Source organism: Chamaea fasciata, unplaced genomic scaffold (genome assembly GCF_029207755.1).
Source record: "Chamaea fasciata isolate MVZ Bird 193981 ecotype frontalis unplaced genomic scaffold, bChaFas1.0.hap1 SCAF_1, whole genome shotgun sequence".
Classification (NCBI taxonomy): Eukaryota; Metazoa; Chordata; class Aves; order Passeriformes; family Sylviidae; genus Chamaea; species Chamaea fasciata.
Genome location: NW_027094086.1, coordinates 150,718,331 through 150,741,146, shown reverse-complemented (window position 1 = coordinate 150,741,146; position 22,816 = coordinate 150,718,331). Strand labels below are relative to the sequence as shown.

At 40.7% G+C, this 22,816-nt stretch overlaps 1 protein-coding gene across 7 annotated transcripts in view; it reads right to left on the bottom strand.

Moving 5' to 3' along the window:
• The window catches only part of NKTR (natural killer cell triggering receptor), a 34,708-nt gene extending 12,933 nt beyond the window's left edge, over positions 1-21,775 (bottom strand). For 3 of the 7 annotated variants that reach the window (XM_066201816.1, XM_066201833.1, XM_066201841.1), the window contains exons 1-6: positions 21,408-21,532; positions 13,125-13,199; positions 10,850-10,957; positions 10,170-10,214; positions 8,356-8,443; positions 313-342 (exon numbers count right to left, since the gene is read on the bottom strand). In XM_066201816.1, the coding sequence (XP_066057913.1) occupies positions 313-342; positions 8,356-8,443; positions 10,170-10,214; positions 10,850-10,957; positions 13,125-13,199; positions 21,408-21,465 (404 nt within the window). In that variant the 5' untranslated portion in view covers positions 21,466-21,532. Of the gene's footprint in view, positions 1-312; positions 343-8,355; positions 8,444-9,828; positions 9,857-10,169; positions 10,215-10,849; positions 10,958-13,124; positions 13,200-21,407; positions 21,533-21,738 lie in introns of those variants that run through there. The other 4 variants (XM_066201807.1, XM_066201825.1, XM_066201798.1 and 1 more) reach the window with 3 other exon arrangements.
• Positions 21,776-22,816: the final 1,041 nt, after the last annotated feature.

The following is a 22,816-nucleotide window of genomic DNA, read 5'->3' as shown; positions in this document are numbered from 1 at the left end:
TAAAAACATGCCCCAAAAGAGATGACTGCTCAAATATATTAAACTTGGCAATTCAAATCCCAGATTGATGGGCTGAGGGCAGCAACCAGTTTTAAAGAAATAATCTTAGGATTTAAGACAATTCAAGTTTTTGTCCAGCTTTAGGAAATAAGTTGTGACTTGAAATTTTTACAGAACTGAAACTTTTGTTTTCCATCTCGTCCCATTGTTTAATCTTGCACAGAATTAAGGATTTGTTTCCCCATTGTTGTCTACTTTCAATACAACCCTCAAACTTTAGGAATCATTTGAGAAATTGGAAAGGGTTCTTACCCATCGAGATGAGGAGCAGGTTTTGTTGTTCTGTTGGACAAACAGCAAGATGGGAAGATGGTAAAATAAAATAAAATCAGGGATTCAGATGAAGTAAAAGAGGAGAATGACACAGAAAAAAAAAAAAAGAGGTGAAGGTAAGACAAAAATAGTGAAAAAAAGCAGTTAAATACACGGAATTAACAAATTAAAATTACAGATTATACACATAGGCTTTCTTAAACTTTTACATGGTATTTATTCGAAGTTTAGCTAAGTGTGCATACTGAAAGCTGTACCAAGTATCATTTCATGCATGCAGTAAACGATTTCCAAGTGTCTTTAAATATACATTGAATGTAGCTTTATGATTTTTAATCACAGAGAAGATATTTGGTGATAAATATTAGGTGACCAGTGGGATTTAAATGTTTCTGAGCTTGTTAGCTTCTTAGATTGCAAGGTCACTTTAAAGACAGTTTATTTTAAAAAAAGAAGAGTTATGGTATGTCAGAGATTCTCTGCTTTCCCTCACTTCCCACCACTTCTTTCTCACTCCCCATTTACCTGCTTGGCCTCCTGACTCAGAATACAAAGCAATATTTCTGTCTTAAATCATCAAACACTTCAGCTCAAAAACTCACAGGCTTCCCAAGATCAACAGCAGACATTCTGTGCCACCTACACTTCACTGAGAAATGCAGATTTCCTCCCTATTTTTCAGCTTCTCAACATTGAGCCTGAATGGAAAATGCAACTGCCTTTTGTAGAAATCTTTTGGATTCTAATGCTGTGAATCCTTTTTCAATACCAAACTAAAGTCACTTCTCCAAGTGAGCCTGAATTCCTGCTGCACAGGGGATCCTGCTATGCAGGAATATTGAGTAAAGAACATCAGAACCTGCTGAAATATTGGGGGAGAAATAAAATAGAAATCACTTTTGAAGTTACTTTAATATGTGAAAACATTCTTCCTCTCTCTCCTCCCAAACACTATTGTGCTTTTAAAGCCTTCTTCCAATGAATTTCCCTCTCTCAAAATAAATAATCAATCACGGGTGATTTTTCTAAATTTACAATAACATAGATTTGATATGAAGAAGTCAGTTTTTCACTGCTAGAATAAAACATTACTTCTTAAACACTTCTCTTCCCCTCGAGTTTTGAACTATTAGGTCACAAAACACTGCAGTGCTGAACACATCCCGAAAGGTGGAACTGTGAACCAGGAGTGTTTATACTCTTGATGGCTTTTTTTTAAGCTCCAAATGTCAACCAGCCCATCCACTCCTGTAATACTGAATAATGCAGAAAACTTCTTTGGGTTAGCACAGGGGAACAAATGCTATTAACACAACATTAAATTTCTCAATAGCAGTGGGTGTTCTCTGATTTTTTCCTTGCTAACACAGCATACTGCTACAAAGAGAAAAATCCTTACGGCTTTGAAGCTCTTGAAGCAAGAGTTAACTGCATTAACAACCTGCTGTTAAGTAAACAGTTTAAGTGGGTTTAATTACGAAGCTGATTTAAAGGGGTGAAGAAAATAAAAGTGGGTTACTTCAATGAAACCAATAGTAGTGAAGACTTAGTGTTTAGAATTAGCTGCAAACAGCAATAAGCTCAAACCCAGGGCTGGGGAGGCTGCAGGTGCTCCTGCCATGCTGCAGCAGCATTTGAGACTAATTAAGTGAATTACCTAAGCAGGAGCTGCCTTTAGACTGGTCCCTACTAAGCAGAGAAAGGGGTGGGTGGTGCATTAAAACCCAGCAGAGGCTTCCCCACTGCCCTGGCAATTGGAGAGATAAAATGGACACGGTTTCTGTCCTTGTTCACCAGGAGAACCTTTGTCCCGAAGGGAAACCTTTCAGATGCACCACAAGGACTTGGGTGACTGAACAGCTTCCCATGGGAAGCAGAGCCCCAGATCCTTGTGATGCCTTTGAAAGTTTTCTCACTTCAGTGCGAAGGTTGTAATCTGACATTTATTCTGCAAAGGTGCACTTTGAAAAAGCATTTCAAGGTTTTCTGCATCAATCTTTGGATATTTGCTTTGGCTTCAGAACTTAACCAGGAGTAAACCTAACTCCTGTCTTGGCACTATGGAAACCCAAAGTCATGATGAGTTCATCCCCCAAAATAATATTTTGTTAGAACATTTTTATATAGAGCTCTCATCATTTAAACCATTCAAAATCTGCCTTTTAATAGACACTGTTATGCAAGTTATTTACAGAAGGACAAATACCTTGCTTCACTCAAGTTTAAATTGGCTTAAGATACTCCTGAAGAGAAAAATATCATCTTTTTGATAAAAGCACCTTCTCACCCACCCTCCCCAAACAACCTCAGGCCTAACAAAGGGTTCAATGCACATAACAATATGATCAGAAAAACAAGAAAGATAAAAACAGAAAAGAAAAGGAAAGGACACAGCCTTAGAGGAATGAGACATTACCTTTGGAGCGCACGATGTAACACTGTTTCTGTAAATTTTACACAAAAATGGCAGAAATAAATTGTAATACATTTTCAGACAAAACTGAGTCTATGTTTTTATTAAATACAAGTTTAAAATTAATATTAATCAAGTTGTATGCAGAAAAAGGATGCCTAAAAGAGGGCTCTAAATTTTCTTTAGAATACAAGGTACTTTGAAAACTAAAGTTCTCCTTAAAAACAAAAAACAAAACTCAAGACAAAACCTGCTTGCAAAGCTACTGCAAAAACAAACAGTTAGAAAGAGAATGCCCCCACTCCCCTCTAAGTCTCAATCCAACAAAAAAATGCCCAACTTGAAGCAGATGAAGAACCAATTTCTGTGGGTTTATTCACGTGCTTGCAGTTCCACAGGGGTTCAAAGGTTCTGCTGAATCCATCCCTAAGCAGAAACTTCCCCGGCTGGCACACAAATGTTTGGATTCACAAAGGAAACGTGCACAGCCAGGAAATTCACAACTTCAGACATTTCATAATCAGCTGCCATCCTCCTCCTACTATGAAGCTTTTCTACAACTAAGGAAAATCGGTGTTTTCTCTAAAATATGTGCATTGATTGCTTCTGTTCAGAATTTTAGAACAAAAACCACATTGCAGCTGCAAAAAAGCCTAAACAGCTGCAGCAGCTGGTACTGGATTTGTCCTCTGGTATAATTCTGAGCAGCAGCAATGTTTAAAAATTGGATTATCAGATGAGCTTATCCACAGCACCTCCCGCCCCCCCCCCCAATAAACTATCAGTGATTAATTATCTCTGCATAGTCAAGCACTGAAATGATATTTTTGTTACTGATTAAACATGAAAGCATCCTGGGAATGTCTTCATTTTTCCATCAGCTTTTGATCGAGCCAATGGGACTTGCTTGTGTGAGAAGTGCACATGTACCAATAATGCTCAAAGATAATGCAACATCAGCCCCTTCCATTTGACATTTTTTCATTTTTGTATTAGTCAACTGTTCAATAATTAGCTCAAAGGTATTTCACTCACCACAAAAAAAAAAAAAAAAAAAAAAAAAAAAAATATTAACTGTTAATTACAAAAATACCTGGTTTGGGACACTAAAAAGATATGAACTACTTTTAATGAGCTGGTAACATCCAGAAATAATTTGTAAAATCAAAATAAGAGTTCTCCCAAATTATTTTATCCTTCATTTAGCAGATCAAAGCGGTCCCTTTGTTTCAATTTATGAACTGGGCATGGTACCACACGTTAAAACATTTTTAAAACAAAAAATCCTATTTAGTTCTGAGCAAGAAAGCTGAACTTGAGAGACACATTAAACCAACAACACCCTCAATAAGGAAAGAAAAAATAAATCTGTCAGTAATAGGAAATCAGAGTCAAGTTTTAAATAGCGGTGGAACAGAGGCAAGAACTCCAAGCATTTGAACTGATAAGGAACAGAATCCAGGACTCCTCTTTAGGTTGCACTAAGGGCTTATTCCTCAGCAAACTCCACAGCTGGATGAGGCAATAAAAGAATTATTACACAAAACTTCCCTCTTTTAACCAAGAGGTTACTTTGTTTTGTTCCCTATTGTTGCTTTACTCTTCCTTCCCAGGGGCACTTGTGGTTTGTTACAAATGTAGCTTGGCAGATTTGGTGTGAGAGGGGAAACAGAGCTGAGCCCCTGGGAGGGTCAGGAGTGTCATTAATGTGACTTTATTCCCTCATTTTCACTATTTTGTGCGGTGAATTTCCTTCCTGGCAGGTGGGGATGGCCACAGGAATGATGGAATGGCTCTGAAGAGACAAGATATTCCCAGATGAGCTGCACTGAGAAGGGAGCACATGGCTCCAGACTATCACCCAAAGGAATCCAGGCACTGAGCTGGAATGTTCAGGAACGGCCCTGGATATCAGGGCCCTGAAGAGCTCAGCTCTGTCTGTGAAGAGCTCTAGATGTGCTCCCTCAGTAACTACTGCTGATGTTGGCAGCAGCAAATCGAAGCAGCAACCAGAGTTAGAGAAAAAGAAAAAATTCTGGAGGGGTTCCTGCCAATCTCTGCCCCATCCTAGGGATTCTGCACCTCAGCACCCACATGGAAACAGGACACTTACAGATTAACATCCCCAGATGGCCTTAGAACACTTGCAAAATCACTGAGGGTTCTGCAGGAAGTTATTCACAAAAAAAAAAATTAAAAAAATCAGAGTGAGGCTCCCCAAAAACAAAGAGCCAGTTTCTAACCTGGTGCCCTTACAGCTTTCTTCAACACAAGCCTGCAATGAACTGCTCCAAGCCTTTGGGTAAGGAGAACTGGAACTGCAGAATTTCACAAATCTAAAGGGATTCTCTCTGGATCCTTTCTGCTGGACTGCAAAACGCTGTGTTCCTCCAGAGCAGGAAATGTTTCTCAGGCACATGAGAGCAGACTTGGCCTATTTACAGCACACGTGCACGGAACTCACAATCCTCCCTCAGCTACACGTTCTCCTTCCCACCCAACTGTTGCTCCTACTCAAGTGAAGGGGAAAAAAAAAAAAAAAAAAGGGAGGGAGAATTAGTCTACAAGCATTAAAGCCAGCACTTCTGATACTACAGATACACTTGTGACTCTTCACACCTCTGCACTGTGCCACTCTCCACCAGAGCTTCCATTTCAGCCCATGCCTTTCCCTGAAGCCTCCTAACATCACCTCCACTACCTTTTCCATGCCCAGTTCTCACTGCTGTCCATAAATCCCCCAAGCTCTTTCATGCCAGAGAAATTCCTGACTAATCCAGGAAAGCTGATGATTTTTAAGGATGGGTCAGATGCCTGTTTACATTAAGGCGACTCTGGAGATTCTATTTCAAGTGAAACTGACCACTTTAAACCAATTTTTAACAACTCTAAGGTATTGCAGAGTCTTGTTGTGCCTGGTTTGCGGGTGCCTGATTACCTCCTGTGAAGACTCCTTACTCCAAATAAAACTTTTATGTGGTTAGCAAGGAATTCTGATGAATTAACAATACTGTTAATAGCAAGGATCCTTGCAATTATTTTAGCCCTACTGGGACAAACTGTAATATAAAAGAAACTCTTTTATTTGCACTCCTCATCTGCTACATTAGATGTGTACAAGATACAGTGTTCTCATCCCTGAAAACAAATGCAGAGCTCTAAAGAAGCTCAGATGAACATACCCCTTTCTATACATTTAATCAATGACATTAAATAGATACAAATACTTAAAAAAATATCAGAAGGCTACCCCTGAGGATTGCCTATCACACACTTTTCAGGTTAAACATTTGAAGAGTATTTTCTCTAAGGATAAACTAGAGAGAAACTGAGCATTACTGGGAGTATAAAAAACCCCCCATTTTAATTTCAGCTTAAAGTGTAAAGGAAGAAAATATTTTCTTAAAGGAAAGCTCTATAGATGCACTGTATATTCCCTAATGTAATCAGACAAATGCCACCCAGCAAGACTAACTGCTTTAATAAATTGCATTTTAATGTGAAGACAGAAACTGCCTTTAGATAAAACCCCTAGGAGCTGATTTTCCCACTTGGAATCCTGATTGTCTTCCCTGGCTCCAGGGCAGGCTGGTGCCTTTTCAGACATTAAAGATACCCCAAAAATCTGAACAGGCAGGCAGGTAAGGCAAGAGCTCCAGAACATCCTCACCCTGAAGGCCACAGAGGACACCCCAGGAGCTTAAACCAGCTCTGGATTTCTCAGGTGAATCCAGCTCATGTGGAAGATTTTAGGTCTCTTCCTCAATTCCCACTGAACTCACACTTCTCCTTAGAGTGGTTCTATGAAAAAAAACCCAGAATTTTTCAAGGAATCTGCACCTTTCAAAATACTTCTGTATTTGATGAAAGTGCTTTATAAATAGTCTTCATTTATTGTCCTGTATTAATTATAATTTAGTATCCAACACAACCTCGGGTTGTTTTGGTGTGTGGGGAGAGACAAAGTGTTTAAATCTGATTGAACAAGCTGAGCCTACCAAGGATCAGGGAAAGAAGATGACTTTGGAATCAAATGCAGGAGAGAAAAGAAACTTTAGAGCCCTCAAATGACAGCTGCTTGACTGATGTGACATCATTAGGTTTTCACGTTTAATGTTCAGATAAGCTTAAAAATGGAAAATTAAGGCAAGAGAACCCAAAAGCAAGTCATCAAGTGAAAAATAATGAACAAATGCCTACAGAGAGCTTATTAAGCCATGGAGTTTTATTTATATAAACTGTTTTCCATATTAATGTGCACACATATCCTTTCAGATTTATTATAATGAAGCACAACATCTAAGATTTCCTTTGAAGGGAACACAAAACAAGCTTTTGAAACAATTTTATTTCTCTTACAGTCGTAACTGTAAAAGACTTTCTTTTAGGTTTCTATGCATCTTCCATTTTTAGGACATTTTTTAGGGAAAAGACCTAAAAATGTTTCTTATCCGAACTACATCATATCATACTGAAGATCTTTTTCAGGCAAAGGAAAAAAAAACAAAAACCAAAATTCTTGAGGACAATTTACTCCTTTACTGAAGACAGGGAAGCGCCATTCATTCTTATCCCCCAAGAAAGATGGCAAAGAAAAGAAGACTTTTTCTAGTTAAGTAACTATGCTAAAATTTACTTTTGAAACCCCAGTGTTGCTTCAAAAAGTATTTCTAGACTTGAATTATCAACCTGCTCTTTCCAAATACAAACTGTTAAACATTAACAGGAGGCAATTTTGAAAAGGGAGTTAACAAGAGGAATAATCACATCAGAGTTTGCAAGCTTAAAAATACCGATACTTAACCTAAAATACACCTGCTTTGACCAGGAAACCCTCAATTATCAGACCTGAGTGTTTTATTTATGAGTAAATGTAAATGTGTTTTCTGTAATTTCTATAATTTAACAGAATGTGGTTACTAGAATGGTATTTTTTAAAGGTAATTAAGGAAAAAATCTGGTTATCAGCACATAATTTTACACAGTGTTGGTACATGCACAAGTTAACAGAATTATGCAGAATATGTACTAAAAAAGCATGTCAGAAACAAGCACTTAAAAAAGTAATAATAGTAATCACCATAATCAAATAAAAAATAAACAAATAAACAAAATAAACAAAAGCCCCACTCATTCTCCTCCTGAAAAAACAACAAACAAAACACCCCCCTCAAAAGGAAATAATAAATCATCATTTTTTCAAGAGCAAACCCATCCAAACCACCTCTAGATCTCACTCCCCCTTGAATACAATCCTCATCAAGGCCATTTGCAGATAATCTGATGAGATTTGTGCATACACAAAGGCAAAGAATCTTTTTTTCTGGCCACTGAGAACTGACCATAAACCATATTTTTAGAGAAAAAAAAAAAAAAAAGCCACAAAGGAGGAACATCCATGGAGCAATCAGCTTTAATCCAAATGAATGCCACAAGGAAATAGTGACCTCTAACATTTCCTCCTGCAGGTGCCACTGAGTCCTAGCCAGGATCTGGATAATGGATAATTTAGCAATCAATGGATATGGAGAATTTAGCAATACCATCTTTCTCATGAACAGCGCTTCTCTGTGTAAGAAAAGCTCCAGTGTGGGATCACATCTACTCACATGAAAAATTGGGAACCATTGGTATGTTTCCCTCGGTTTGCCATTGACAAAAGGAACGCTCTGTCATGTTTGAGAATAAAGTTTTCATCTGTTTGAAGAAAAAATATGTTTGTCAGATTTTTCCCTGGCAAGGGAGGCAGGTTGTATTCTTAGTAAGTTACGGATGCTCTAAGGAGAAATTCTGCTGCTGCTAGAGAAAGGGGAACAGGTTGGAGGAAAAACAACAATCAGGTTTAAACAAGTCTCTTCAACTCAAATTACAGTTGAGACAAAGCTTTGTTTCTTAAAGAAAATGGTGCAGACATAGTGCAAACATTTCCAATTAAAAACAATTCAAGTCCTTATGAGTGACTTCAATAAACATAAACAATTCAAGTCATTATGAGTGTCTTCAATATACATTTGATTATGGATTTAAATCCTGAATTATTTGGATAAGAACAAGGTTGGTAGAATTACTGACATCCTAAACCGAGCATTAACATACATTATATTGTTATTTACACTCCAGGTGGAATGATCAGGAGAAAAAGCCATTTATTTCCTTGCTATGGCACACTAGAAGATGCCACCTCTCCAACCAAAACCAGAAATCTCAAAGTATAAAATAAAAAAAAACCTCTCTACATCTGAATCTAAGCATAAAAACAATTAAGACTAAACTGAACATGCATTTCATATTGCATGTGAATTAAAGAGGAGTTCTGGTTTTACAGCAGAATAGAAAACCAGACCTTCTCAAGGCCATTTCCAAGGATAAAAATACTAATTTGAATGTACAAAGCTATTAATTTTTAGATCACACATCAAAACACAATCCTGCATATTTAGCACTCACTGTGAGAAACAAACCCTGAGTAACTTCTTAGTAAATGGATTTGTTCAAGCCTTTCCTTGACTAAAAACTTTAATACTTCCACATCAAACTACATCTCTTTTTAAGAGAAACTTAATTTCATGCATCTAACCAGAGCTACTTGCAATATACACAGAACCAGAGGCTGTAAATAAATATATTCACTTAACACTTGAGTATCACAGTAACCACCTGTTTTTTTTCAAGAAATAATTGCATGTCTTTAAACAAGCAATTTATAAACTCACCAGTTTCCTTCCAACAGATTTTTAGAAGAGGTAATTGCACATTTATTTACCAATTCTTTGCAAGGAAAACGACTTGTGTAGCATATAAATAAAGTCAGAAATTAACCCTGAGCATACAAACCTTGAGCAGGGAAGGGGAGGAAAAGGGACATTAACAAAAAAAGAAATCACTGTTTAGAGCTGGAATTATGGAGATTCTCTCTCAGAATAAGTCATTAACCCTCAGAAAGGTTAGACACAGAACTCTTCATTTCTCCAAGCAACACAGATATCCATCTACAAAGGGACTTAGCAGTTGTCTATATATTTACTAGGGAGGGGACAAGGGAACAGAGTTTGAATTTGTGTTACTGAGCTTTTTTCTCTTACCTTTTCATTTTGCAAAAGACCACATTCTCTATAAACAAAAGAATATGTTGACAGTTTTAGGCAGGAAGATAGGAGTTTATTCATGAATAAAGTTGCCTAGCCTCCATGCTGAAAGTCATGTTTAACCAATTATGTTAGCCTTAATTATTGTCAATTTAAGTTAAATATTAACAAAAAAAAATTATCTGAAAGTCATGCATATAAAAGGAATTCTCATGCAACATTAGTTTCATGCAAAAGGTGATCTATGAGTGGACCTGTTTTCATTAAGTAGTTTGGGAATCAAGACTTGTTTATCTCAGAACTGAACAAAGAATCTGCAAAGACATATTTGCTCTTACCTTTAAAATAGCCACCATAAATAGATTCACCTCCTTTTCCATTACCTACACATTAAAAAGCGGCAATTAAAACTTTTGGTTTCATTTATACAAAAGCTCTGCATAACATTCCACCAGCACCTGACTCTCAAAATAGGATATGTGAGGCTCATTTCATCAGGCCCAGGATTGCAGGACACACTGAAAACAAATATTTTGGTAAGGACAGGTATTTCAAGAAAGGAATAAAAAATCCTGGAAAACTTCTTCTGGAGACTTTTAAAACATTTCTAGGTCATTCAATGCTTTATTATTAATTTTAAACTTATTCGAACAGTTACATTCCTGTACCAACAGAATATCATCAGTGTTGCCTCTACTCCAGTCATAGAAGTGAAAAGCAGTTAAGACTCGAGTTTGGATTTGAATTGTTTTAATAAGATGGGATATGATAAAATCCTCCAGTGAGGAGTTTTTAACACACTTTTCTAAACAAATATTACATCAGTTGAAACATTTTAGAACTTTAAAAATTTAACAAGGAAATGGGTGATCTGTGCTCTACTTCCCAGTAAATGAAGTATATTTTTATGGCATTTTAATACTTTCATGGTATTCTCTGAAGTTCTATATCAGGAACACATCAATGATAACGTTTCTGTTCCATTTTAAACCCGGCAGTTTTAAAAAGGCCATTTTACCTTCGCTGAAGTCCCCACCCTGAATCATGAAGTTTTTAACCACACGGTGGAATGTGGTGCCTTTGTAGCACAGCTTCTTTCCCGTTGTTTTGCCAATTCCTTTTTCACCTGCAAGAAGGTGAAACAAAAAGAATCTACAGATTGTCACTGACCAAATTCCAAAGGCTTTCCCTCCCTAGTTCTAATGGACGTGGGAGCCATAACTAAAAGATAACACAGTCCTACCTGATGCCTTTTCACCATCCAGAAGGGGGATCTTTACAAGGGGACTCTGAGGTGAAAATGAAATTGTTTCTTTAAAAAATTTCCTCCCCCTGCCCAAGAAGGAATGTGTAAATCTAGTCAGGATAATTTATTAAAAAAATGAGAGTTCAGGATAATGGTGGGTTATGTTCTGTGGGTACAGCTACACTCATGTGCAGGTCCCAGTATCCTCTTCAAACTGTGCCAGATGATTCCCAGAAGAAAAGCAGGAAAACAGGTTTTAACTCAAGTCTCAATGTGATCCACACTTGGAAAAGTGGCATTGAGCTCCCCCAAGCTTCCACACCTTCACCAATCCATGCACAGTGTCAGGCCACCCCTTTACACCAGCTGCAGATCAGGTGGACTGGGGATTTTTGAGTTAATGGTCCCAGAAACTCAAGTTTCATCAGCATTTCTTCCAAAATTCAGAGGAGAAGCTGCCCTGGGCTTGTGGATGAGGCCAAAATGACTGCAGGGCTGAGGTTCTACAGTAGGTTCATGAGGGATTTATACTGGCCAAGAGACACTGACTTGAGCTTCCCAGAAGCAGAAGAATGTGGCAAAAATTAAGAGTAAAAATCCCACATTATCCACATGTCCAGGAGATGCTGTGTACTGAAACACCAATCAACAGGATAAATAACCCAATGTTCAGTTTCATCCCGTCACTGGTTATGGAATAGGGACTTGGCACTGGGTTAGAGGATATTTCACCAGATATTCTGCACTCTCAGAAATGCAGGTACACTCATTACCCAGAGCCAACACTCCCCAGCTGCAATTTATTACTCTGCCACCCCAAATTAACTGACAGCCCAATCATCCCAATTTTGCCATTCCACGCCCATCACTGCCAGGATGAGGGCAAAGAGCAGTTTGTGGCACAAAAGCCACTCAGGGCATTGCTGTTCATCATCCTTCACTCATGGGATAAAAGTTATTTACCTGGCTCTCCACACCCATAATCCCAATCCATGCCTCCTCCTCCTCCTCCCCCATTTTTGTTTTCCAGATGAGTTATGCAAGCAAAGCTATTTATTACAGAGATGGGCACACTCCTCCCCAAAACATGCCCCTCTTTGCTGCAGCACTGAAAACCTCTCATCAAACAACACCATGGAATATCTGTCTGCATGTTTGGTCACATTTCAGGATGTTCCTCAGGGCTGTGGAAAATCCCCTTAGAGAATGGGATGGCACCTGAGCTGGTACACTTAGATGGGAACTTTGGCCAGAAGTCACAGTCCCTTTTCTTTTCCCCTTTAGAGTACTGCCAGTCCTTTCCCAGTCAGGTAAAGGACACAGCAGTTGTTCCCCTGGCAAGAGCTGCAGCGCCTCCCTGAGCTCAGACACTTTTCCACCACAACCAGGACACTGCCCATGAGCTCAGCTTCTCTTTTGTTTCAGGCCAAATACCTGCCTTGTTCTTCCTGCTCTAGACATGCAGGAATTTTGTCTGGGAAAGAAAAATCGTTGTCTTTGAGCCCCATCTCCTCACACCCTTCTTGCCTAAGGAGCTCCTTCCATGCACTGCAAATCCCTTGGAAACGGGATGGCAGAGGAGAAGCAGCTGCCCTGCTGACACCTGGACTGGCAGCTCAATGTGACCCACTCGGAATCTGGTGCCAAGTGGTGCCCGTTGGAGACCAGAAGGGAATCAGCTCCTGACAAAGCACCACAACAGATGGGGCTGTGCTTATTCCATAGGTGAGCAGCATCTGCAAGTCCAGCTGCTGGAATTTAAAAGCAGGAGCCTCTCCCTGTCTGGGCAGAAAAGACCTTTCCAGGGGCCAAATCTATTTCTGACAGCAACTCCAGAATCACCCTGTCCTCCTCCACCTGCCAAAAACACCCTGGCTTGATGATGGCTTCATGCAGATTATCTGGTCCAGAATGGGACAGCATCCCCTCTCCATTATAATTCACCTCCTCAGGTGGGCACAGGCCCTGCACGCAGCTGTGGTTTGTACTTGTATAATCAAATAATCATTGTAAACAACAGTAAAAATCTGAAATATCAGCCACATACCTGAGCACAAGCAAAGGAAGTTTTTACAAGTCTTGGGACAAATGTCTGAGAAGAGCTGAAACATAATTCGACCAACTAGAAAATAATAAGAATAAAAAAAATAATGAGAGTTTTAGAACTGGTTGGAATAAAAAAATCTGCATATAAATCAATCTGTACATTGTAAAAATGTAATTTTCTGAGAGAAGGTTATTTTAACAAGCAGAATAAGAAAACACCTTAAGTATGCATATATTAAAACACACAGCAAGAAAGAAAAATAACATAATTGTAAAAAAAAGAAGGACATTAAGTAATATCATTCCATTCAATTTATCAGAAGTCCTAGAGATTCCACTATGATTAGAACCTGGAAAGCCAAGCTGATTTACTAAAATAGTTTAATCATGTCAGATCTTTTCCATTCTGAAAATGATTTCCCATAAATACAGCTCCTCAGAGAGCTGGAGCAATTCCCTCCCCAATTACTGTGTTTATACAAATACACTAATAATTACATTTCCACAGTTTTCCCTGTGATCATTACCTACAAAATCCAACTGGCTTAGCTCCATATTGTGCTGAGGATTACAGCTGCATTGGCACTCTTGGCCTAAAATCCTTTAGTTTAAAAAAAACCCAGATAAACCAAGCAGGGAAGATGAAAGGCAGGCAGGACAAGTGCTCCACTTGCCAGGTACTATAACCAAATATTTTCTTTTTGCTGCTGCTGACAGTTGTGCTATGTACCTTCCAAAACTATTAAAGTACTGCTGAAAAGTGGTTGAATATAAAGAAACTGTTTTAAAACTGATTTACATTTTTTTATTTTCCAAGATACTGGGATGTATAGTACTAAAAAAAAAAAACCCACAACAAACTGCTCCCAAATGTATGAAATCTTTAAAAATACGTAATTAATAAAGAAAAAAATTGGTGTCTCTGCAGGTTGTAAAATAATCCACAGGAGCCTCACTGTTGGGCAGGATTACAAAGAGAACAGTAATAATCTGTCAATGAGCACTACACTCTAGTGGTGCACACTGGTAAGACCTCATCATTTTAAAAAGTAACTACTCTTTTCTTCCCTTTAAAGAAAAAGAAAATTGAAAGTTCAAATGTATTTCATTCAATTCTTAGTCACAAAAAAAAAGAATTTGAGAGGCTCCTAAGAGGCTCAATTTTAAGGTGCTGTCCAAATCTATACAATTATAAGATGGTGAATTGCTGGTTCAGAAAGGAAGAAATAAAATGATAGCACCAGGACATGATAATCTTAGATAAAAATTTAAGATGCCTTGAGCTGTTGAAAGGTCTGTATCCCATTAACTGCAGGAAGAATGTTCTCTAAGTATTCATCACTACAGCAGGAAAATCCAAAGGAAATGGGTAATGAAGAAATAGGGAATATTCAAAGATCCCTCATCAAACAGCAGTTCTGTAACTCCCACTATTTGCAAGTGAAGAAATCATTCTAAGCTGTGAGGGCTGAAGATTCCTACAAGGAACACAACAGAGAAGACAGTTTAGTATGAGAGTTATCGATTTTCATTATAGCCCAGGAATTCAGGAGAACACAAACCCCATTCCTCTGCTGCAAAAGCACCAACAGAGCAGTGCCTGAGTGCTTCAGAGAGCCATGTCCAGATTTCACAGAATCATGGGAGAGAGTCCCAGAATGGTTTGAGTTGGAAGGGACTTCAAAAATCATCCAGTTCCAGCTCTGCTGTCACATGCAGGGACACCTTCCACTAGCCCAGGTTGCTCCAAGTCCAACCTGGCCTTGGACACTTCCAGGGATCCAGGGGCAGCCACAGCTCCTCTGGGAGCTTGTGCCAGGGCCCCAGCACCCTCAAAGAGAGAAATTTCCACCTGATATCTCATATAAACCCATCCTCCTTCAGCCTAACCCCACTCCCCCTTGTCCCATTGCTCCATGCCCCAATCCAGATCTCTTGGGGCCCCTCTAGGTCCTGGAAGAGACTCAAATGTCTCCCTGGAGCCTTCTCTTTTCCAGGCTGAACAGCCCCAACTCTTTCTGTCTGTGCAGGAGAAGATTCCTCCTGCATTCACTGTGTGAAATAACACAGGACACTTTCCAGGGAAAAAGCTGTCACTACCCCCATGCTGCTCTCCAGCCCAGCTGCTGCTTCACCAAGGTGCCAAGTCCCTGCAGGCTCCAGAAGGGACTTGCACCCTGAGGCATAAATTGTAGAAGGATTTTGCTGCAAGCCCTACTTACAAACCCACCACATTTAGCACCTGAAGCAGCAGACACCACCACTGTGGTTGGTGTACCACTGCAAGAACTCTCTTATGTTCTTGCAGATGACAAGGCAGAAGATGGAAAGAGACATCCAGAACTAAGGGATCAGCTTCAGCAGTATTTCTTCACCAGGGCTTTGTCAATAACAAACTCTGCCAGGTGCTCACAAAATCACAGAATGATTCGTGCTGGAAGGGACCTTAAATCATCCAGTTCCATAAGCAGGAACACTTCCCACTAGATCAGGTTACTTCATGCCCCCATCCAGCCTGGTCTTTTTGTGCCCTTTAATCCTACAAAATGTAATGTACGTGTATCCAACATCCAAAGATTACAGATTCTAAGGTAAGGGCTGTCTCCTCCATAAAACCTGGAGCACTGCTCACCCAGCTCCATCCAGCCACAGAAAAAGCTGCTGTCTGCTCCTGAGATACAAACCACACACTGTGGATCCATCTGCTGGGTTACGGGCTGCATTTTACTGCAACTGCACGAATACCATTAGCACTGAGAGGTTGTGTTTTCCACTGACAAACAGGCAATGAAATGTGCCAGAGAAAGATCAAAGCCATTTTCACACCTTGGTCAAAGATGCATGAAAGAACAGCTGCTAATAAAAAAAGAGAAAAAAAAATAAAAGTATGGATGATTAGAAGTTAAAAATCTTTCTCTTGCCTCATCCCTCACAAAAAAAGAAAAATCTCATTTTAAGCTTGGAGCTGAGGTGTGTGCTGATATAACACAGATAAAAAAAGCATTTGAGATGCTACTTATTTCCCCAGATTTAGACACCTCTTCTCTGAAATGATCCACCTTCACTGCAGAGAATTTCCAAAGCTTTCTTCAGCTTCATTTCCCCGATGCAAAGGTTAAGTGATCTGCTGAGGGAACAAGCTGCCTGTGACTAACCATAATATTTGAACAGCAAATTAAATAAACAAACAAAAATCACTAAACAAACCCCAGTCAAGTAGGCAAAAGCTGCTCACAAACCCACCCAGAGACTTCAGTTGGCTTTAATAAAGAAATGAGCCTGCACAGACACCTCAATTCCAGGCTAAAGTAAAAATTGCTGGGATTACATATGTCTATTACTTATAAAACAATAATTTGATAAAGTATGATGTGTAAGCAGGCTTTGAACTTATTTTTTTTAAATAATCAGAGTAAATGGTGAAAGAAATATGTACATTACATACAGCAAGTGATGCCTATTTAAAATCTCAGCTGTTTGGAAATTTGATGAAGTGCTCTCTGCAGCTAATGAGCTGTACCAACTACAACAAGAAGAAGGCAAAATGACCAAAAATAACCCAATTTCAGAACTCTGTCTTCAAAGCAAAAGATGAGGGGTTTCTGTCTTTTGTTTTTTAACTCCTCAACAATTTTCTAGCTGAGGAAAGACTAGTACTTGATACAAATTAGGTGGAAGAAACTCAGGGTAGGAATATCAATGCAACACTGAAATAAGGGCTCCTGCTAGCAAAGTTTATTAAAATAATAATTGATATCAAATGTTTATTGTTTCAAAGGTAAATCCTCCCATTTAGCATCTTAACTTTTTGGAAAAAACCCTTGGGAGCCAAACACATATTGATTCAAGTTATTTTCTAAGTGACATGAACCGTTTTTGCTACATTTTATTACATTTGGACCACACAGGCATCAAGCTCAGCTCCGCACTCCCAAAACAAACCCGGTTTTTCAAAGCTGTATCTACTGGATTTTATCTTTTCTCAATTTCTTCGAGTAAACCCAACAAGAGGCATTTTTCCCCAGCCCATCAGCAGGAATATCCTGCTGAAGGAGAAAGGAGGGATTACAAGCAGTGAGACAATGATGCACAGCCCAGGACAGCTGCCAAGGCCCCAAAGGCTCAGACAGATTTCCATACGAGTTTAAATAACAGCTCACTAAAAGGGCCCCATTTGAATTTTATTCATTTGTTTATCCTCAAATCTGTGAACGCTAAGGCACATGAATTTAAAAACAAAAAAAAAACCCAAAACTGCTTCAAAGGAGAAATGTAGCCACAGTTTTCAAGGAAATAAAACCTCAGCATGGGACAAGAATGGATTTTATTTAAAACACGAGTTTCAAGGATGGATGCCCCAGTTCCCCTGAGCAGGGATCTGCAGCCCTGACAGATGAACACTTTGTTAACACCTCCCTGCCCCACCTGCTCTCTTTGCAAGGAAAACCTCCATAAACTTCTCTCCTCAGCTCTCTCAGCCCATTCCTCCACAAACACCACCTGAAGTTCCCTCCATTCCCTTCTTCCTTGGTTTCCACAAAACCAAACTTATTTCAGTCCTGCACACACCAAACATTCCCTGTGGATATGAAGTGAGAGGCAGCACTTAGCCTTCTCCTGGCAGAGGAGGCTGAGCAGTTTTTCTTTCATTTACTGATCCAACTTGTTCCACACCTCAAGGTGAGACCTGAAGGTATTTCATCCTGTGCTGAAAACAATTCCACATGATTATTCTGAATAAAATTTTGATTGAATCACTTCCTTTCCAATCTCCATCTTACCATCCCTGAGACGGGTTTTCTCCATCTGGGATCCCCCCGGCTCCTGCTGTCCCACACACAGTGGTTGCCAATGGCTTCAGGGACAGCCAAAGTTCTGGATTCTATTTTCTGCCATACAAATATACAACGTTTTTCCCTTATAATGATTAAAAGTTAATGTGGAGCTAGTTGAGAACAGTTTCTGTCTTTAGGGAAGGTAACAAAAACCCCACAAGGCATCACTGGGTCTGTTACTGGAGGCACAGTAGAGTGATTATTGCAGCGGAGCTCATTTCACAAAAATAATAGTTACTAAAATCCCAAAATACACCAAACTTCAGGCTACAGTGACGAGAGAAGTAAGGAAACACCAGGCTGGCTGTTATGGGAAGGGCCACACCCCAGGAATGAAAGAAACTGAAGTGGAACAAATCCATGAGCCAGGGGTCAAACAGAAGACAGGAGGAAAAAAAAAAAAATAAGAAGAAGAATAAAAAAGATTTGATAAATTATTCTATGAATAAAAATGAAACAAGGCAGACCTGAGTAAATTTACCAAACTTTATGATGGATGAAGCCAGTCAGGGGGTGGGGTGAGGAGGGGAGATGTGGGAAAAAGATCTTGGATGGCCACAGGAACTGCTACAGCAGCCAACTGCATCTGTGACATCCTGGTGGGACATCTGTTCCAATTATCACGGTACCTGAAAGGCTGCAGCCTCACACAGATTTTGCCTCACAGAGAAAAGACAGAATTATTTAAATAGGCATCTGCTGCCATCCCAAAATTCCTGGAATACTGTAAGCAGTTTAATCCTGTGTGCACAGTCTAATGTGCCCAAATCCACTGGTAGGGGGGCCCAAAAGAAGGGAGAAGCAAAGTTTGTGCCAGCAGCAAAATAAATGCTTCTTCCTGATTTGTCTTCCATTTGCCCTTTAAAAATTATGAGCCACAACCTGCATTCATCATTAAAAAAAAAAATGCTTAACAGGCAACTTATTTAAAAGCAGACTAAATTTAGCTTTTAAAAACCACCAAGCCAACCAAGTTTGCCCCACTGCAAGAGGCAATACAAGCTGGCACAGAGTTTTAGTCCAAGATTCCGTAGCTGTAATAAAATATGGACACAAAAGCTGTAATAAAGCTCCTGGAAGCACAGCCAAAGCAGAGATACTCACTTCTGCATTTTCCAAGGGATCTTATTAAGAGTAAAAACTGATCTGACTTTTAATTGCTACAGGTATCCTGGCACACCCCGGCTGGGCAAGCAAAGCCAAGATTTGGCAGCTGCGTGGGGGGAACGTTTTTGGACTGGCAGCAACCTAGGGTGTGAAAAATGACACAGTTTTGTGTTCTGCAGGCAAAAAGATGCTGCCAGTGCTGCAAGAGGCACGTCCCCTTCTCTCTGCATCTTGTGGAGATGTTGGTTCAGCTTTTTCATGCACACAAGGCTGGGCGCAAAGCCTTTTTTTCTTGGCTGGCAACAAAATGCAGGGCTGTTCTGCTCCCCACATCTCCTGAAATTGAATAAGTGTATCACAGCTTATTTATTGAAGTCAAAATGAGCAAAACCTTCATTTGGAAATCTGCTGGCAGCTTCAAAGTTCAAGTGAATACCTCACTAGTGCCAGCAGGTGAGCCCATCTCTCAGAGTTAGTGCTTGGTGTCATCTGGAAGCACTGATTTACCACTTGATTCAGCTTGTGAAGGTCATCTTAGAGCTAAGAGAGCAACGTTTAAGCTTTTTAAATATATCCTTAAATCCCGAGACGGAGCTGCAGGGTGAATGAATAAACAGCGTGCCCAGACAGCACGCAAGTCCCAACACCAACATTATACAAACTGGCATTTTTTCCTGAAAAAAAAAAAAAATAAAACCAATAAAAAAATCCAAGCCATGAGTCAGGTGCAATGAAACCAGCAGGGCTCCAAGTCTGATGTGGAGCTGGGAGATTCCTGTTACTTTCAAAAAGGAAAAATAAATGCAGGCAGACACAAACAGAGCCAAAGCCCTGGGTCTGCTCCAGGTAACCCAAGCTCTGCACCAGCAAGAACAGCAAGGCTGCAATTCCTCCCTGACAGCTCTATCAGTCACCAAACCCAAAGAGGTTTTTGGGGGAAAACAAGGTAATCCACTTTCACTGGAGATGTACAGCTCAAGGCTGAGGAGGGGGACGAGGCAGGAGGAGAGATTATGAAATGGGAGCAGCAACCTGTGCAGGGAGAGCAGAGGAAACAGCGCAGGGAGAGATCCTTCAGATGCAGTCAGAACAACAACAACAAAAACAAAAAAACCACACTAAACCTAAAAAGATTAACAGCAAATGAGATTGAGAATGAATTGTCTTTGCTCTAAATCGATCCCATCAAACTACCATTCCTCACTGGAAACCCACCCTACCTGAAACAGTTTCAGTTGTCTCATTCCATAGTAAATTCCACCCGAAATTAAAGCAACGGAACATGTCAAAACTCCATTCACATCACCACTTATCTCCTCGTCGGAAGTATTCAGAAAACACAGTGTCAATCAAAATAGCTCAGACAGGAGTTACAACAGCCACAGATTTATAGATATGCCCTATCAGGTCTCTGAAGTTAGAACAGAACCTCTCTTCTGAAATCGTGGTGGAAATAAAACACTTAAAGTGCTTCAGTTGCATCTGAACGAGGCTGAAATTTGGAATCTCTGAGACACAAGCTCGTAATTCAAAGGTTTTAGGAGAAACATTGAAGCAGAAAATGAAAGTGAAAGCGTAATGAAGCCATCACATACATTCATTTTTTCCAGAGACAAGTGGTAGCAAGATAAAGCACGGAGTATGTGTGAGACAACTAATATGCATCGATAAATGCGTGTTCAAAGAGATGAGTGAGAAAATCTCCACTCCCATCTTTACAAGGGAGGGGGAAAACACAAGAGGGAACCAAGCGGCTGTTCAGCATTAAAACTCACAGCCTACCGCTTCTGGGCATTACACCTGTATAGGGGAAAATCTGAGTTAAAAGAGGGATTTCTTTTAATTATTGGGGGTTTTTTAACAGGCCAGCATGTGAAGTGTTTTGTGCTTCTATGACTGAATGCCCAGTTCTTCCTTTACATTCAGGACAAGTAAAGATTTAGCCCAGATGACCTCCTAAAGTTCTTTCCCAATTTTAATTACTGTATCATTAAAAATACTTATAGGAGTAAATATCCAGTCTCCTCACAGCCTGCCCCGATTTTCTACAGTTTATAGAAGTGGCATAACAAAGGTATAATACAAAAGGTAAAATAGATCACCAGACGGCTTTTTTTACCTTCTGAACAGCGCTTTTCAGCCCTGCCAAGCTTTTATATTCATGTATGCAAATAAAAACAGATCTCAAGGGAGAATAAGGAGCACCCAGCAATCCAGAAAAACATCCGAAGTTATTAAAAAGTAACTCAGAAATAACGCATCAATGGCCAAACTCGCTGCTAGCGGCTTGGGCCCATTACGCAGGCAAAAGCGTGATTTAAAAGCCCCCAACGCAGCCTTACCTGGCTCCCTGTTGATCTCTATCTCGAAGAAGCACTGGGGCCGGTCCTGCACCCCCATGGCCGCCCCTCGGCCTCGCCACCTGGACACAAAGCACAGAAGGAGCCCCCGCGGTCCCTCCCTCCGTCCCTCCCTCCTCACCCGGGGGTTCAATTACAGCGGGGCGGCTCCGCCTCAGCCCCGACCCCGGCGGCGGGGGAAACTCGCTCTGAGGGGAAGCGGTTCCTGCCGCCAACACGCAAGCCGGGCTCGGCGCCGTCAGCGCGGCCCATCCCCTCCTCCCTCCAGCCGCTCCCCATCCCTCCCCACGGCTCCCTTCCCCCGGGCTTTTACCTGGCGGCTCCAGCGCTTTGTCCCCTCACGGCGCGCCCCCCTCAGCCCCCGCTGCCCCCCCCGCCCCGCCGCCAGGCGGCGCCGCCGCCCCCGGCCGCCATTACCCGCCCGGCCCCAATGGCCGCGCCAGGCCCCGCCCCCTGCCCGCCCTGCCCGCCGCGCTTTCCCGCCCTCTGCGTGAGGGGCCGGGGGGGGGCGGTGCCGCGAGGGGCGCGTGATCCGCCTCCTCCCGTGCCGCGTTTGGAATTATGAATGTTTAAGTAATAATAATAATAACAGCGTGAAAAATAAATCCAACTCTTAAGTCATACTTTGCCGGGATGGGAGGGGGGCGGGAAAGGGAGTGGTGCCAATGAGGGGAAGGGGGCTCTCCTCGCTCCTAGACATGGCGTGACCGAGTTTCCCCCTTGCAGCGTTTAAAACGATGAATGTTAAAAAAAAAAAAAAAAAAAAAAAAAAAATCCAACTCTTAACTCATGCTTTCCCCCTCTGGGAAGTGTAATTGCCTGTAAGTGGTAGGCTGTGAGTTTTAATCCTGGAAATAGCGTCTCGATTCCCTCTGGTGTTTTCCCCTCAAGGTAAAAAATGGGAGTGGAAATTCGCTTGCCCACCTCTTTAAACGCGGCTCGGGGAGGAGGAAGGGGCTTTCCAGAATACATAACGAGAATAAATAGCATCATAAATAACCTTTGCCGAATAAATACAATGAATAAATAACAGAATAAATAACCTTTACAGAATAAATAGCGTCCTCACTGCCCTGACCCCTCACCTTTATGGCCATGATGAAGGACCCCTCCAGTTCCTTCACCCTTTCAATTTGACGTGTCTTAAGACAACCTTCCATGAAAGAAAAATATATTTTTGCGAGTGTTAATAAGCACTCAGACGATGGATAGAAAATGTTTGCTGCAGTGCATTCCTTATTCCTTATTCCCCCTCAGGAGGAGAAGGTGGCAGCTGCCGGCCTGGGATCATCCAGCCTCTTGCTCAATCTCAGCATTGCCACGTCTTAGAAACTCAAAAAAAAATTAAACCAAAAACATTTTAATGATTGCAGCAAGCCATAGGTTATTTA